Source organism: Takifugu rubripes, chromosome 14, assembly GCF_901000725.2.
Source record: "Takifugu rubripes chromosome 14, fTakRub1.2, whole genome shotgun sequence".
Lineage (NCBI taxonomy): Eukaryota > Metazoa > Chordata > Actinopteri > Tetraodontiformes > Tetraodontidae > Takifugu > Takifugu rubripes.
Window position 1 is genome coordinate 3,704,034 of NC_042298.1, and position 16,946 is coordinate 3,720,979.

Genomic DNA, 16,946 nt, shown 5'->3' on the forward strand with positions numbered 1-16,946 from the left:
CCACCGGGGGGCGCTGCTGGCCACTATATTGATAAAACCCACCAAATTATACAAACGAAAGATGAGTTAATACATAAATATATAGAGATATATAACAATACAGACATATACATATATAATCTACATGTATGTGTGGATATCAGTATTCATTATAATAAGTACATTCATAAGGGTTACAGTGAAGCAGGAAGAGTTTCAGGCAGGTCAAACTCTCTTTCCACGGCTGGAAATTGGCCTCTGGGGAGAAACATGCACGTAAAAACAACACAAAGGAGGCAACTATCATCTTCATTAGCATCTTTATTAAAAAACACAACACATTTTTAATCTTTGTCTCGCGTTTTCTGTTTTTTTTTTTTTCTTTAAATAGTTACCCATGTTTACGTCTGCTAAACTGCAACATTTTTACATCCTTCTGTGTCAAAGGCTCTGGCCCAGCTGCTGAGTCTCGGGGAGGTTTGTAATACAACTTTTGCAGCTGTAATATGCGAGACACGCCAAAGCCATCAGTGGGGCGGCGCCTTCCCTCAGTGGCCCTCCAGCTTTAGCCCAAGGCACCTGTGTCGATATGCACTTGTTTCTTTTCTAGATCAGGCGGCTTCACTAAACTAACTGCTACATCTACCAGGGCTGCAGCACAACAAGCAGGTCCAACGATCACACCCGGACAAAAATAAAATACTGTAAAGTTTACAAAAACAGTAAAAAAAAAAGAAGAGAGAAGACAGAATGTACATGAGTCTTAACTTGTTCTACTTTGCAAATTGTACCGTGGATTTTGATAATCTGCTCTAATACAGCTCACAAAAGACTTTGATCAAGACTCAATCTAAACTCATGACTGGTGCAGATTTACTACCCAAATGCATGTTTTTAATGACCTTTGGCCTGAAATTCAGTCGGATTTCATCATTTCCACATCAGTGGAAAAGGGAAAATGGCTCAGCTTCATCATAAGAAACACACCCACCTCTTCAAATACAGTCCTTATCGGGTAAATTGTGTATATTCTTGTAAATATTATTGACTTAAATTGAACATTTTTCATTTTAACTTGCGTCTCAAAAATCTGTCTTTGAATATCAAAGACAGGACAAACTCTTTGTTACAGGTCCTACAGTAGAGAAGACCGACACCGTGCGGCGCCATGTCGAATAGCTACCTACAATTATAAATATATAAAGTTTTTTTTTTTCTTAAAAAGTGCTTATTAAAAGAAACTATAGTGATGTCTTCATTTCCAGCAGTGTCACTTGTTTGTTCTCGACCAACATCGGTACAAAAGGAGGGGGAAAACGGCGTCCTTTGCAATCCAACAGTCAGGGATCGTCCTCGAAAAGTAACCGAGCCCCGTTGACATTCATTTAAACTTGTAGAAAAGGTGTTGATCTGGGGAGTGGGAGGCAAAGCCGATGCAGGAGGAGGCCGGTCAGACCAGAGGAGGAGCGGATTTGGCGAGCGGAACGCTGCTAAAAACGAGCAGGTTCTCACAGACGGAGCTGGAACACAAACGGGTCAAAACTAAAACCAGTCCTGCAATAAGAAAACAAGAATTGCACGTTATCTTGGAGAGTCTGCAGGATGGGGGGGGGGGGGCTGCATCATACTGCGGCGTAAATGCATCAAATCAGAGCAGAGAAAGAACATTCAGAGGCGCAGCGATGAACAATGGAGCTCTGTGTCCCGCAAAGTGTCTCCAGCACCATCCAGCCGCCGCCGCTCTCCAGCCTCCTGTTTCCGCGTCTCTCGGTACCAGAGGAGTGTTTCCAGTCGGGCCTCTCCGAGCACTTAGGTGACCATGAACTTGGTGATGGCTCTCAGGGCGTACAGCAGCTCGCCCTGCAGCCGGGCCTCCATGATCAGTAGATTCACGTGTATCTGAGGGAGCCACAAACGGGAATCAAGCCGAGGCGGGGGGGGGGGTGGCCCAAGGTGAAGCGGCCGCTGCCGGCGCTCTTACCCGTTCTGAAGCTGAGAGCGGACACACCGGAGTCTTGGTGGCATCTGGAAAACAGGCTACGGCTTTGATGTACAGCTTCAAATCTCGGGGCAGCAGCTGGTTCACCTCCCCGTAGTCGTAATCATCGTACCTGTGGAGACAAACGCGCTCAATCCGGCGGCCGGCGGGGGACAGCGGGACCACGGGGTTCCGCTGCATGACAGGCAGCAGCTCACCGTATTCCGATCACACACTGGATGTAATTCCAGATGGCTCTCTTCAGGTCGGGGCTGTGCAGGGAGGGCAGGCTGGTCACGCTCCTGAACCGGTCGTCCAGGAAGTGCCCGATGTCCGAATACAACCTGTTCACCAAGGAGAAGCCGTGGTCCTCCCACGAATAGTCCTGCGGGATTTTTACATTTATTTTGGAGTCAGGCATAAAAGTTAATCAGAAAAGTGCTATGAGCGGATAAACCGGACCCACCTGAACTCTAAAGACTTGAAAGTGGTCCTCCTCTCGTCGCGCAAACTCCTGATAGCAAAAGTCCGGGTCAGTAATGAAGCGCGTCGGGTCGGCGAAGCAAACCGTCTCCTCCTCCTCCATTTCTAAAAAAAGACACACGGAGAGTGAAGCAGACGTGGTGGAGGCGGAGCCTTCCTCGGGTTTGGCTCGCCGTTTATGGGGAACCAACCTGTCTGTTGGCTCTGGAACAGATGCTCTTCTCTCCTCTCACGCTCCTCCTGGATCCTCTCCTTGAGCCCCAGAATGTCACAGCTGGAGTCCAGAGACTGTTGCCCGACAGGAAGAACAACAGGATCCGCATTGATTCTCATCTCATAAATCTATCTATTCAATGTGTAACCGCTGGATGAAGCGGACGCCCCGACTCATTAAACAATACGCCGACCGTTTCAAAAGTCAGCAAAAACAGAGACAAGCGGTTTACCCGTCGATGCGTTTTGTGTTCCGTGGGAGCGGCGGGTGTCTGAGGCACGTTGGTGTTGCCGTTGGCAGCGTCGAAGGGGCAGAAGGTCGGCGGGGTCCCGTTGGGAGATTTGGAGAGCGGGACATTGTCCGCGTTTGTATCGCACCCAAACACAAAACTGCAGAGGGAGTGGCAGTGGGCCAGGATGACCACCGCCTGCACCAGCTCAGCCAGCGACCAGCACTGCTCGCCCAGCAGCGTCTGGAACACAGAGAGGAGGTGAGCGCCCGTCCTCACGGGGACGCCAACAATCCACCGGGACGGATGCTTTTTACCTGGATGTGTGAGCAGGCGGTGAGCCAGGGCTGATGAGCCAGCACCTTGTTGATGTGGTCGAGGAGGCGCAGGCGTGGCGGCGCGGCCTCCAACCCGTGCAGCCACAGAGGGTCCCCGCCCACCCGCAGGAAGTGAGCCGAGTGCCGGTGGACCAAGTAGTTACAGTGATGACGCGCAGCAGCCTGAAAGTCAGGGAGGGAGATTTAAGAGGGCCGGCTGGTGCCGTTAATCAGGGGGACGCGTCCAGAGCGTCCACCCACCATGATGGCGATGTAATGGCGGTATGGCAACGGGAGGGGCCCGTCCATGTGCAGGATGTAGTGCTGTGTGCGCAGGAAGCTCTCCAAGTACTGAGGGTGAGAGGCCATCTGCTGGGACACGGCGTCCACGCTCCCTGTGCTGACCAGAGCCTTGGTGAAGAGCAGCGACACGCGTTCCTTCTGCCCGTTCACCATCACCTGCGTGGGACAGACGGACGGTTTAAAAAGATAAAGGGTCAAAGTGGTTTCACCGGCGGCTCAAGGTCATTTGGGAGGACAACTACTGCCGCCGGCTCGCATCACATCAGGCACCGACGGTGCTCAGCCAGCAGCTCCGGGGGTGCACGGAACCCACAGGTTAGACATTTGTGATTCGCTGAGGATCAGTTTCTGAGAACTGAAAGTGAATTCAGTCAAAGCCAAAACAATAAACAGCTGTGAGCTAGAAAAAAAAAAAAAAAAAAGGAAAGCGGTGAAAAGTAGAAGCATGCTGGAGGGAGAAAAGGACCTAAGAACAGAAGTCTGACCTGAGGAGCCAAGAAAAACAGACCCGTGCGGAGAGGAAAGCTGGCCTCTTCCTGGGGACGCGGTCACCTTTTACAGTACATTTCCTGCCGACGTACGAAAGGCCGCCACAGGCCAACCTTTGGGGGATCTATGAGCTGTAACTCTTGTTACAGTGCTGATGAATCACACACCGCTATCACAAAATAAGCAACCTTTTAACAGGCTTTAGCTTAGCTTCAGCGTTAGCCAAAAGCACAATGTATTCACTGCTATTATCCTGTATCTATCCAAGCCTCTTAGCTTTCCTATACTCCACACTCCTTTGACACGGACATGTGGTCATGTGACCTTATGTGATGTCATGTCATGTCATGTGATCGCCGTACTGTGCTATTAGAGACAATGCAAAAATTAGTGAGAGAGCGATGCAGCCGTCAGGGACGTGCTAACATGGTGCTACTGTAGGCAGCTGGTCCACTGAAGACACAGATTAAAGACCTTCTGACAAGAGTCCCTGCAAACAGGCATCGTCCTGCCCTCAGAAGAGCTGCTGATCAGTATGCAGAGCGGCACCATCCAGGTAACTACTCCAGCATGTGGAAGGCCTTTCTGACATGAAATTAAAACCACAGATCTGACCTGACACAGAATAAATGGGGTTTCCTTTAGTTGGCCTGCTGGCTCCAAACCTTTGGGCAGCTGCAACGAAGCTGAGCAGCCGTTCAACAGTGCGCTTATCACAGGAAATGCTAACGTCTGCTCGCAGCGGCCCAGAGGCAGAGATCAACAGTTAGGAGAACACTAGTTGTGTGTCACAACCTTCCTTTAAAATGTTAAAAAAAAATCCCACATCGTCAAACGCAAGTTCATCTGAAGTGACTCATCTTCCCTTTTCCCAGCTGTCGCATTTAGAAGCGCCTCAAGTTCTGCATTTTACCAAATAAGTGATGTCTTTTACAGGAAAGACGGGTTTTTACTGCAGCTACTTGTGATAATAGAGACTCCCGGATGTTGTCAGAGGGTGAATATTTATTGTCTGAAAACAAGCTACACAAGCTGCACACTGTCCACCCACATGAGAAAAAGCCTGCCTGGCGTGCTGGTAACGAGCGTGTGGGTGATCATATAGACTGAATGTGGTATTACAAAGCACATTTTGGTTTCACATCCACGCCGGTGTGACAGTGCGAACACAAACCCTGTCGTTCGGCACAGCAAAACAGCGGCTTTTGAATTAAAACGCCGCTTAAAACAGACTAAAGGAGGCCCGCGATGAGCAACAACTCATTTGCCATTCAAACTAACAAACAAAACCAAAAAAATACAGGAGGGGGGGTCATTTGTTTATTGCTTCTGGGTGGGAGGAGGGATGAGGAGAGAATGAAAAACAGGGGTGACGTCACTGTGGAGAGGAAAGGTAAATGGAGACAAAGACAGGTTTAACAAGATGACGAATGGAGAGGAGAGGAGAGGAGAGGAGAGGAGAGGAGAGGAGAGGAGAGGGAGGGGAGAGGAGAGGAGAGGAGAGGGAGAGAGGAGAGAGAGAGGAGAGGAGAGGGGAGAGGAGAGGAGAGGAGAGGAGAGGAGAGGAGGAGGAGAGGAGAGAGAGAGAGAGGATGGAGGGGAGGGAGGGGAGAGGAGAGGAGAGGAGAGGAGCGGAAGAGGAGAGGACGAGGAAGAGGAGAGGAGAGGACGAGGAGAGGGAGAGGAGAGGAGAGGAGAGGAGAGGAGGAGGAGAGGAGAGGAAGGAGGGAGGAAGAGAGATGGAGAGGAGAGGAGAGGAGAGAGAGGAGAGGAGAGGAGAGGAGAGGGAGGAGAGGAGAGGAGAGAGGAGAGGAGAGGAGGAGAGGAGAGGAGAGGAGAGGAGAGGAGAGGAGAGGAGAGGAGAGGAGAGGAGAGGAGAGGAGAGGAGAGGCGAGAGGAGAGGAGAGGAGAGGAGAGGAGAGGAGAGGAGAGGAGGGAAGAGGAGAGGAGAGGAGGGGAGGAGAGGAGAGGAGAGGAGAGGAGAGGAGAGGAGAGGAGAGGAGAGGAGAGGAGAGGAGAGGAGAGGAGAGGCACAAAGAGGTTAAAAAAATATGCCAGCAGTCTCCAAGGGTAAATGTGTCAGCCCAGGATGAGCGTGTCCACACACAGTGTCTATATGTGTGTGTGGTGGGCTGCGGGGGGGGGGGGGGGGCTGCTGCAAATACAAGAGGATATTTAATCTGCAATCTGCATTCCAAGTGAGCCTGGAGGGGGTCCATCCTTGTTATGTGGCAACATCCAGGGGGCATTTAGTCCTCCTCCCCCTCACCGGAAACACAAGCGCCGGGGTACGATTTGAGCTCTGCAACCTGAACTCAGAGAGTCCTGCAAAACAAGCCAGCTGCAGCCCAGAGATGTTGGGCGGGGGGGGGGGGCTGCCGAGCCGTCCGACACACACAAGGCAAATAAAGCACCGGGCTGCAGGATGAAAACGTACAAAGGAAGCCCGTCGACGGGAGTCCTGTCAGAAAAAACACCACAGGCAGGTAGAGCGGCGAACAATGATGTTGGCCGGACACTTTAGCACTTCAATTCATCATTTCATACGCAGAGATGACATTCGGATTATCCTGTCAACACAAGAGTCAAATATTCCCTCGTCTGAGACAGAACAAATAGTGCAAGTGGCTGTTATCTCCACTGGTGAAGTTAACTACTCTCACAACAGATATTTTAGCCACAGCTGATCTCAGTGGGGGGGGGGGGGGGGTTATATATGTCCACACAACATCTCGACCATGTTTAAGGTGAAGAGCAGACCAAGGTTGAGCGTTTGATTCCCTCTCTGCCCACGTTCCTCCCTGTTTTGCTCATTTGTGCAGGCAGCCCTGCAGCGGAAACAGCGCCCCCGCCGGCTGCAAAGGGAACCGCAGCGACGGAGCAGAAAAACAACTTTGATTGGCAGTCCAATTCAGCCAACACAAACAGCACAAGAAAAGTGGCCAACATTCAGATGCACCCGAAAATTCAAGGAAAGCGGAAGGAGGCCGGCGTGTGCCCGTGGATCGGGAGCCTTTACACGGTCTCCCAGACCTCCCTGGCTCCCATTAGCAGCAGTAATGGTGCTGCATTACTTCAGTCACGCAGCTCGCTCGCACTTTTCTCCAAAATCCTCAAATGATGTCATTCTCACCTCCAGCTGGGTCCTCGCAGCCACCACCACCGCCACACTCAAACCCCCTTTTTTAATCAACCCTCTCAAAGTTCTGCCCCTTAATATGAGAGCTGAGGAGAACAATAAAGCCCTTAAGACGTGCAGCAAAATGCAGATTCTCCCAAACACGCAACTCGACGCTGAGCTGACACATTAGTCGAAGTTAACGCACCGTTTTTCCAAGGTTAACGCCGCTTATTCAAGGGATAAAATAACCAATCTGTTGCAATAAAAGAAAGAGAGAAAAGGAACAACAAATGCTTGATCGGGAAAAACAAATGCTTAAGCGGTGATCGCGGGTCCTAAATCGACGCACGCCCGGTTAAATTCCGTTTTATTGCCTTTTGTGATTGAATGAGCCTGGTTAAATGGGCACCAACCGTTAGCCGAGCTAGCTGGTGAGCAGGTTAACAGCTAGTCTCGCCCGCTAAGCTAACTCAGTATCACTATGATAAAAGTTAAGACGCGCAGAAGCTGTAAAAAGCCAACACAACGCCGCCGTTCGTCGCCCCGTCGCTGGTTAACAGCGTTGACAGGTCACCGGTTAGTCTTATAAAAACCCGGGTTAGGTGTCGGCGCGGAGATGTGGCTTTTATTCCGCAACGACAATAGATAAATTAAAGCCTTCGGCAAATGAATGAGCGTCACGGGAGCTAAGCTGTTAGCACGAACTTAGCGGAGCAACTTTGAGAATCTCCCCCTAATGTCAGCGTTCACCGACCTGCTTCTGGACGCGCTGGCACTGGGCTTTTAGCGGATATTCCATTTTCTTCGTACAGATGATCATTTTCCAAGAATAGAATGTGTCTACTGCATGGATGCGGCGTCCTCCTTCCCTCGGTGCTCTCCAAAGCTAACCAACAAAGCCTGCCGCCGGCTGCCCTCCGTGCGTCGGCTCCGTACCGCGTCTGAAGCTCGGACTAGACTGAGGTGGGGGGGGAGAAAGCTTCCCACAGCCGGGCTGACAGCTCCGGTAACAGTGTGCCCAATCAAAGCGCAGGAGGCGGAGCAGCGCGACGACATCCACATGCTAATGAACATCTGCGGACAGCAGCAACCACAGGCCGGGGCCGAGGCTCCGGCTTCCGAGGAAGGCGACACTTTCTTACCCTCCTCCCCCTGCAGCATTCACGCTTAAATCGGCCCCCAAAAGCACCGAATACATGCTCGGAGCCGGTTCAGGTGCGAGGGCTAAAGGGCCTAGAAACAAGTCGTAACATGTCTGGAGAAGAGCAGAGTAATTTCTGCAGAATGAGTTTCACTTTTACTTCCACCTAAAGCCTTCACGCAGCCCTTCGTGCTCCTGACACCAGCCTTTCTTTAACTAGTTGCACCTCTCACACTGTGGTAAACATGCATAAAAACAAGCCAGCTGTAAACCTCTTCAAACCATGTCAACAAGCTTTTATGACGCAATAGATATTATTTATAACCTAATAAATCAGGTTTTTTTTAATGGCCAAGCTTTGAAGCCGAAGCCAACAAATCATTTGCTCCCCGTGTGTAAAACTCAACTGTAAACCACAAATATATAATATATAGATATATTGAACTATATTTACAGCGTCACTCTTTAAAACACAAACAGCAAGAACCTTTTTAAACACTTTAAAACGGTCCCAAAACGGTTTGACAAGGATCAACTTCACTGAAGGGCCCTGACATGGCACCGTTTACCCATCTTATTTAATTATTCAGCTATTTGAAACACGCAAAACCAAAATTACTGGCTCAGTGACTCAATAGTGCATCTAGGCAGGTGGAGAATCTGCAGTCAGATGTTGCTTTTTCACTCTGCTCTTCAGCAGATAAATGGGAAGTTTGTTGTTTGGAAAACTTGGCTGGAACCAGCACACTCGGCTCATTTCTGCATCCAAATGCAAGAACTGAGGATCCTTTCTGTGCCCAAATTGTTTAATACATTTGCTGAAGTGAAATTGCACCCTTTGTGAGACAAGTTGTTCATTTTTAAGGGCAAAAACTGGTGTGGGTCAACCAAGATATGCTAAATAAAAGCAAGCGGAGCTCTGGCAGCAGCCTTTAGTTTGTCCTTGCAATAACTGCCTGATCTGCAGAGGAACCAAGAGCTGGTGGACCTGAGTCTGAGTCTCCATCTGTATTAGATTAAATTCACATCATGTGAATCCACTGCAGGGGCAGTCGGGACCAGTTTAAACCAGATAACCACAAATGATCGATTTAGAGAAAAACAGCCAAAGGTGGTGTGTCTGCCGTCTGCAACAATGAGGGGTTCTGTCGTGGTCATACAGTCGGTTTAATCCCCAAGAGCCCCACCCGAAGGAGAAAACTGTTAGAAAATGTAACGAATCTCATCAAGACGTCACGGCAACTGTAAATCCTTTGGAAATCAGTTTATAACCACATGCTGGCGAAACAGGGTAAATTCTGTTATGGTTTCTTGCAAGTCAGATTTTCTAACTAAACACAGCTGGGTGGGACGTTTGGTCAAAGAACTTAACTTTTCCAACTGCAGGACTCAAACACAGTCAGAAAGAGTCCTTTTGTGTTGACACAGCTAAACTTGACTCATCTGATTTTCACACATTTCCTGTATTAGAAAATCATCTAGCGACCAAAAAAAGCCTCCACACTCATCTGGATGATTCAGCAGAGCCTGTTAGCGAGCGTTCACTGAGAGAGCGGATGTCATTTTCCCCAGATGGAGGGCTGCCTCTGAAAAGAGGCTGCTAATTAACATGACCAACCAAAATCAGCCCCACCATGTTTTATTTTAAAGGCTTCAACCCGACAGAATCGACCTGCTCATCGTCCCGCTGTAGTCGCACACGATGGTGGGAGGTGTTCGTTCCAATAAAAGCCCCATTCTTTCAAAAAAATAGCTAGCATTTAATGTACATTCATACATGTAATAAAAAAGGTATAATCAACAGTAGCAGTGGTTGATTCAGAGTGCAATTATCCTGCATGGGAATGACATTTTCCAATAGGAAAGACGGGATCACAGACAGAAGACACTTTTCCTTTAACCCAGTACGGTAATATATTATTCACAGTAAAATACATTCTGTAATACTGTGCTAAAATTAGCGACCTCCGGGGATTCCATTCACCACTCTCCACATTTATAAATATAACTGATGGCAACTGTTTGCTAATGGCGACAGCGGGATGATTTCCAATTAAAAGAGTTCAAAATGAATCAGGAGCAGGGAAGGATCAGGGATCACACACATCCAGAGGTTTTTCAGGGATCCTGATACGGGGACTTTGTTTATGCTGTGCTGAACTAATGTGACCTGCGTTTCTTCGGCAGCAGCGTTCCGGTTACGCTGCTGGCGTTTGATTGGCTAAAACAAACTGTAGAGGGTAAAAAAGACACGCCGAGGATGTCGCAATCAGGGAGATAAAAATAACGCCCAGCACATGCCAGGATCCCGGATTAACATGCACGTAAAGCTTTAGATGCTTTGCAATTTTATCAAAATCAGCGTGAGTCCTGTGAAAGTTGGGCTCTACGACAGGCCGAGAGCTCTGTCCAAGAAGTTGGCGAAAAGCTTCGGCTGTCCAGGTAAGAAGGGCCGTAGAACAGACAGATCCATGGTCCTCAGGTTTCCGTGAGCGTTCTGGAAGGATGGGGGGGGGGGTTTGCATTACTTGTGAATCGCTTCGTAGCTTCACACGTAAACAGTGAGAAACACATACCGGCATGTGCAGTACAACAAATGGGAGTCCACGTAGAGCTGCCTGGCCAGCTCCAGCTGGTGGTTGTCCATCAGCGTGTCGTTGACGACCACCAGCAGAGGCTTCCCAGCACCAAGAGTCTCCAAACAACTTCCTGCCCCTGAGGAGAAAAACAAGGCCGTTGCCCATGACGAGAGCAGGAGTGTGCTTCCTTTCATGGAACGGTGGCGCGGCGCCGTGACATCGATACAGCTGAACATATGAGCCTCCTGACCGTAGCTCATGTTCACGCCTTTGCTTTGCCAACCGAGGCTGACAGGAAGAGGCCTACAAACACACATCCTTTTCAAAACGTTTTAATGGTGAAACGTAGCCTTATCGCCCAGTTTTATGCAGCCAAGACTGAGTGAGTGACTTGCCGTTTTACTCACCTGCATGGCTGATGACCAGGTCTGAACGCTCGATGTCCTCCGCTATAGAACTTTTGAACCGATAAGCCTCCAGGCTGATGTGTGGGCAGCTGTCGGCAGTGGGAAGAACTGATCCTTTCCCCACCTGAAGCACCAATCGCTCATATCCACGATCTTTTAGAATCTGGGACCGGAAAATGTTCACATGGTCTCACACAATTTGAAAACGTGCTTTTTAGGAACGTTTGAAGATGATGGGATGTGATAGCCAAGATATTCACAACGCTCCTGAAGTTAGGCTGGACATTAATTCATCTTTGATTGGAACTTTGGAAATTTAAGCTACAATAGAAAACTACATGGGGTTGCAATGTCAACTTTTTGATAAGTAAAGCAAAGAATATAGACAGAATATACGGTTGCATTTTGTCTCAACTACAGATTCTATACATTTCTCTTTTTAGCGGGTTGGTATTTCACGTTAATATCCTGTTGTTCTGCCGCATAGAGAGGTGCAACACATGCAACCACACATGGTCATATTAATGACATAGAAAGAAAAGTGAAAGTTTGTGGAAGCAAATGGCTGCGTTCCATCGTTTAAGACACATTTTCTCACTTGAACATTTTCCGGGGACGTGATGCTTTCGATGAGTTGGTCGAACTTCGTGGTGCCGACTGTTACAAACACCGTCTTCATGTCCTTCAGCGTCTTAAACGTGTTTTCTTGCTGTTCTGGGGGATATTTCTCCTGCAGCTTCTTCCAGCATTAAACGTTCGATCTACCGCAGATGTGACAGCCACTTCCGGGATTGTTAGGCCGCTGGCTCCACCACACCGCCCCCAGTGGCCCGGGGTGGTATCACATACCCTCTTTCATACTCACTCTCACTTCTACCGCTTGTTCCTCCACCTCTTTCATACATTTTTCCCTTCTCCCATTTTATTATTAACTACTTTTATTGGGGCAGCGTGTTTTGTACCAGAACAACACCCACATTATCGATCTAGGGTGTTTTTCTTTCTAAAGAAGAATCGCATTATATTACATTTTATTGAAGCATATTGTACTGTGCCGCAAAATTTTGCATTTTATCTCTATTGTTGCACATACACGACTCTTTTTTGATGTTTTCAGCCGTTATATTAATTTTGACACTGTAAAGTTGGATAGAAATCATCCTTCGGCTGTTATCCCCTTGTAGGATGATTGTAATCTCAATTATAGTTCTAAAGTGCTTCTCAGATAAAGCTTATGAAATGGCAGGGAAATTTATGCTGATGTAATCTGATACCTTTTTTATATATACAAAAAGGTTGATTCAAAATTCTAAGTTGTTTAATTTAACCGTTCTTTCAGTCACAATTTTTCAAAAACTCCTCTTCTTGTTTCTAATCTGGGATTGTATATGTCAGTTTTTCTCACCACTTCAGAGTCCAAATAACAAGAAACTTCATTATTGTATGCATCTGATCAAGAATCACAAGCTGTGCGTTTAGAGATGATAGATAGATTCTGGAAGTGTGAACACTGAGCTGTCAGGAAGTGGTTATTTTAGACGCTTTCATGGAGGATTGCAGGGACGGCGCTGATTCAGACCCACCCTTCACCACAGAGAGGCTGGTGCCATGTCCATGAAGGACGGGCACAATCGCAGCCAGCTTTGAGTGGGATGTGACACCTGCACCACTGCCATATGGAATTAAAAAAAGAACATATAAGAATATATAAGTCCCTAAACAACACACAGCAACAAGGAACTGGCGACTGCGGTTCCTTCCTGTAGGTGTATTTTTAGACCCTGAGCAGGTTTATTCTGATAGTTTGGTTTGTCCTGATGCAGCATCACCGCAGATCATTAAACCCAGTGATTTATTTAACGACGCTTGTATCAGATTAAAATCAATTTTAGAGCATCTTCTTCGGTCATGTGAGGAAAGCAGCGTTTAATCAAAGGTCACATTTATCGTTGGTGTATTTTCAGTTGTTTGCTGTTACAGATCTGCCAATTATCAGCACAAAATATGACCGGTAATGTGGACAAGTTAGTGGGGTTCTACACGTTAACGCCCCACTAAGAATAACCACAACACGGGCTGTAGGTTAATCTGTCATTTCAAATCAACAGATTACAGAGCGTCATGTTAAAAGTGCATGTGGGTGATGTTGCTTTTTAAATACTGAGTCAGTTTAAAGATCATATGAAACCGATGGCACAGCAAAAGCAGAGAGGTCAGGATGTTTATTATCAAATAATAACTGTTATCCATCAGAAGAAAAGATGGAACGTGAGAACAGGGTGTAACAGAAATGATTTAAGGCTCTGTTAAATCCTCAGCTTAAAAAAAGATGTACCATATATCCTGAAATCACCAAAGCAAAAACTATCTTAAAAACTTAAACTGGCTATCCATGTGATTAGTTATTTAATAAATATGTTACTATAAGAAAAAGAAAAATACAAAGTTATATCTGATTAATTGTGCCATATTTTTTTTTTTTATCAAACCAGTAAGATTAGCTGATGACAACAAAGAAGCATTTCCTGAATTTAAAGCCACTTATTTTATGTAGTCACGCGCGCGCACACACACAATTACGCCTTATTAGCTTCCTTTGGTGGGTCCAAAATCCTTCTCCCTCTGAAGATGGAAGACCTGCATCCACGTCATTCATGCCGTGTAGAAACAGAACGGAGGCTAGAAACAGTAAAATGGCTCTTGGAACACTTTTGATTTGGAACATGCGCGTTTTCAGACGAGCTTCGATGCTTCAGGTCACTGTGATCATAAAAAGATAAACGCCAAGCACACAAAGGTCGAACGGGCCGTGGATGAGTGAGCATGATGCAAATGTTACGAGTTTACTTCACAAAGTCAAACATCCTACGCTTCCTGAAGGTGGAATAAAACAAAACTTCTGTCCAGAGCTGCAGTAGTCTGTCCCAGTTAAAACAGCCATCTTAGACAACAATTCCAAAATAAAGCGAGCTGTATACCTGGACTACAAACTAGTCGCAGGACGCATGCTTAAAAGTCAAAATGGTTTTGATATTAGGAAATACTTTGTCAAATTCCAAACGGACATAATACAATTAATAATAAAGTATATAATAGTGATTAAAGCAGCTTAGAAAATAAACTGCAACCTCACAAACACTCATTATTTCAGGGTTACATCCAGCTAGGAAAGGAAAAACTCAAATTCACAGATGGCCGATTTTGTTGCAAGTCTGTCTGCGTGACTCAGTCCGTGGTCGTCGCAAAGGCCGTCAAGGTTGCAGCAGAAACGTCTTAACACTAACGGTGATCAAAAACCAGGCCAGACATCCGGCCTGGCGCAACGGGAGCTTCGCCAGATGTGGCAAGTTTTTGTCAGGAGGCCAAGTCGGACACGTCGTGTCCCCACTTTACTGTTCGTCAAACTCCTGGTGCCCATCCAAAATCTGTGAATGCAGAGACAAAGAAAAGGTCACGTCTGAATGGTTAAGCTAATGTTGTGCATGTGAGCAGCTTTTAACCACAGGCAAACATCTGCAAAAGACACTAAACTGAATTTCCTGTTTTGGAACATGTTTTTCTTTCTCAGGATGTCACATTTTCCCTTTTCCACGCCTCGTCTGTTTCAGTAGTCCCTTTCTGCTTCCAGCACTGAGCTTCTCATGCATTTGTGCAATAAACTTTGCCTATCTTATCGTAAGGCACATAAAAAAAAATAGCCACCCACTTGCCTTTCTCACCTCCAGCTCGTCTTTAATGTCTCTTACACTCTACTGAAAACCCCACACAGACATGTGACAAGTGTGACAAGTGTCACATTTCTCCTCAGCTTGGGAAACAATATTTACAGACACTGCAGGAGCATTTCATCACGTTTTCTAAATGAGTAGAAACTGACTGTGGCCTGCTCAGTTTTGGTAACATTCAGTTGGAACAAAAAAGAGAGAAAAAGACAGCCAATAATAATTAGAAATTGATGTGCTCGCACCTCGGCTTCACTGCACCACACAGGCTGTGCAACACTGCTCCTGCTTCTCTGGCAGTGTGGAATAATTCATCTGACGGACAATTTCTGCGAACAACTCGTCCACCATTGTCTTGCTTTTGGCAGAGGTCTCGATAAAGGGGCAGCCCCACTCCTGTGCCAGAGCCCGTCCGTCCGATCTGGACACCTCGCGTTCAGATTCAAGGTCGACCTTGTTTCCAACAAGAATCAACGGGACCTTCTCGAAGCGCTTTACTCTCACTATTTGGTCTCGCATTGGTCTAATGTCCTGGAAGATAAAGGAGGAGAAGAACTTAAAACTGCTGAAGTTGTTTAACAGTTCCTGCTGGCAAAAACTGAGAAACCTCAGTATGATTATTGCACGAATGGTTTATAACAGCATGATACAGACAAATAGAAGCATTCAACTATAGACAGTGGTTAATATCGAGGGTGAATGGGAATAATCAAAAGTTCAAATGTTTGCATGTCTTAATGAACCCACACAGTAGCCTATATGGGCCAACATGAAACATCTTAATGAGTATAAACATGAAGATCAGGCAGTATCCGCTCTAGTGTGGATTAAAGTGTCTTACAAAAGCAGGTACCTGGAATGACTGCTGGTTGACCAGGCTGTAAACCAAGATGAACCCCTGCCCGTTCTTGATGTACAGATCTCTCATGGAGGCGAACTGCTCGGTCCCCGCGGTGTCGAGGATCTCCAGCACGGAGGGCGACGAGTCTACTTCGATCTCCTTACGATAAAAGTCCTCGATGGTGGGGTCGTATTTCTCGATGAATGTGCCGGTGACAAACTGGACGGTCAGCGCGGACTTGCCGACGCCGCCGCTGCCCAGGACCACCACTTTGTATTCTTTCATCGGGGCGGTCGTGGAAGGCTAACTTAGCAGCTAACGCCTTAGCTACAGCGCTGTACACGCTCCAAAAACATTCATCGGGCCTTTTCACGGTCTCGCAAGTGAACCGACCAAAAGTGTCGATTAAAAACGGCTGGTCTATTTCCACAGATACCCGAACGCAGCGCTCATACTCGTCTATCCCCGCGTTACTTCGCTAGCAAGGCTACAGAAAAGTTGCAATTCGCTAAGGTTAACTCTGATCCTAGCTAGCGCCGAAGCTAACTTATTTATAGCTAAATTCATGCCATCCCATCCTCCTGCCTCGAACCCTTTATGTCCGATCTGATAAAACATAGATTAAGTAGACTCATCAGCGAACTTGCTGCCTAGTTCGAGACAGCAAGTCAGGGTAGTATGGAAGACTTTCCTCACAGAGTGCATGCCAGTACCTCCATACAGACACTGCTCCGCCGGTGTCGCAAAACGCAGCGCTGGGAAATGTCCGTTATTTCGGGCCTGGTTCTGGTTCCGGCCCGGGACTTTATCACACGGGCATGTTGTATACCGGCAACCCGATGGTTGATTGTCTAAAGTTTATTGTTGCTCCGCAGTAGTATATGTGCGTGTGTGAGTAAGTGCTGGGCTGGTTTGAAACAGAAAGGACAGCTTTTTCCACCAACTGATTTCCTGAAGCCAAGAGCTCTGCTTCCGGTAACGACGAAACAATATCCGGTTTGATTGTTTTCAGAATAAAAGCCCCCCTCCCGACGACTCTTCGTTTTGATATTTTGAATTGCGGCAACAATTAACGGATGCGGCGTATTGTACAAAAGCAGTTTTAAAGACCGATCAAACGCTTAATAAAATCAACAAAACGCC

General features: G+C 47.2%; 3 protein-coding genes across 4 annotated transcripts; all 3 read right to left on the reverse strand.

Moving 5' to 3' along the window:
* Positions 1-280: 280 nt before the first annotated feature.
* sesn4 (sestrin 4) lies at positions 281-8,149 on the reverse strand. Its single transcript, XM_003970202.3, has 9 exons — positions 7,868-8,149; positions 3,462-3,659; positions 3,201-3,383; positions 2,887-3,126; positions 2,632-2,728; positions 2,424-2,545; positions 2,176-2,342; positions 1,961-2,090; positions 281-1,878 (listed from the first exon to the last, which is right to left on the reverse strand). The coding sequence occupies exons 1-9, from the start codon at positions 7,931-7,933 to the stop codon at positions 1,789-1,791; spliced, it is 1,293 nt and encodes a 430-aa protein (XP_003970251.1). The 5' UTR covers positions 7,934-8,149; the 3' UTR covers positions 281-1,788.
* A 1,844-nt stretch (positions 8,150-9,993) lies between these two features.
* Positions 9,994-12,051, reverse strand: zgc:92907 (ALG13 UDP-N-acetylglucosaminyltransferase subunit). Of its 2 annotated transcripts, none has more exons than XM_029847675.1 (4): positions 11,839-12,051; positions 11,241-11,403; positions 10,827-10,969; positions 9,994-10,751 (listed from the first exon to the last, which is right to left on the reverse strand). In XM_029847675.1, the coding sequence occupies exons 1-4, from the start codon at positions 11,917-11,919 to the stop codon at positions 10,641-10,643; spliced, it is 498 nt and encodes a 165-aa protein (XP_029703535.1). In that variant the 5' UTR covers positions 11,920-12,051; the 3' UTR covers positions 9,994-10,640. The 2 variants fall into 2 exon arrangements, with proteins under 2 accessions (XP_029703535.1, XP_003970264.2); XM_003970215.3 differs by having other exon boundaries at positions 10,831-10,969; positions 11,839-12,046.
* A 1,382-nt stretch (positions 12,052-13,433) lies between these two features.
* Positions 13,434-16,762, reverse strand: rap2c (RAP2C, member of RAS oncogene family). The gene is made up of 3 exons (XM_003970203.3): positions 15,816-16,762; positions 15,208-15,493; positions 13,434-14,665 (listed from the first exon to the last, which is right to left on the reverse strand). Exons 1-2 carry the CDS (start codon positions 16,086-16,088, stop codon positions 15,215-15,217), a joined length of 552 nt encoding a protein of 183 aa, XP_003970252.1. The 5' UTR covers positions 16,089-16,762; the 3' UTR covers positions 13,434-14,665; positions 15,208-15,214.
* Between the last annotated feature and the right edge of the window lie 184 nt (positions 16,763-16,946).

Excerpts from the sequence above, each read along its gene's own strand:
- sesn4 (XM_003970202.3), bottom strand. The coding sequence starts at position 7,933 with ATGATCATCTGTACGAAGAAAATGGAATATCCGCTAAAAGCCCAGTGC. Across the intron at positions 3,384-3,461 it reads GCCATTACATCGCCATCATG|GCTGCTGCGCGTCATCACTG; the intron begins GTGGGTGGACGC and ends CCTGACTTTCAG. Across the intron at positions 1,879-1,960 it reads CGCTCTCAGCTTCAGAACGG|ATACACGTGAATCTACTGAT; the intron begins GTAAGAGCGCCG and ends TGGCTCCCTCAG.
- zgc:92907 (XM_029847675.1), bottom strand. The coding sequence starts at position 11,919 with ATGAAGACGGTGTTTGTAACAGTCGGCACCACGAAGTTCGACCAACTC. Across the intron at positions 11,404-11,838 it reads CGTCCCCGGAAAATGTTCAA|ATTCTAAAAGATCGTGGATA; the intron begins GTGAGAAAATGT and ends TTCCGGTCCCAG. Across the intron at positions 10,970-11,240 it reads CCTGGTCATCAGCCATGCAG|GGGCAGGAAGTTGTTTGGAG; the intron begins GTGAGTAAAACG and ends TTTTCTCCTCAG.
- rap2c (XM_003970203.3), bottom strand. The coding sequence starts at position 16,088 with ATGAAAGAATACAAAGTGGTGGTCCTGGGCAGCGGCGGCGTCGGCAAG. Across the intron at positions 15,494-15,815 it reads TCAACCAGCAGTCATTCCAG|GACATTAGACCAATGCGAGA; the intron begins GTACCTGCTTTT and ends TTTATCTTCCAG.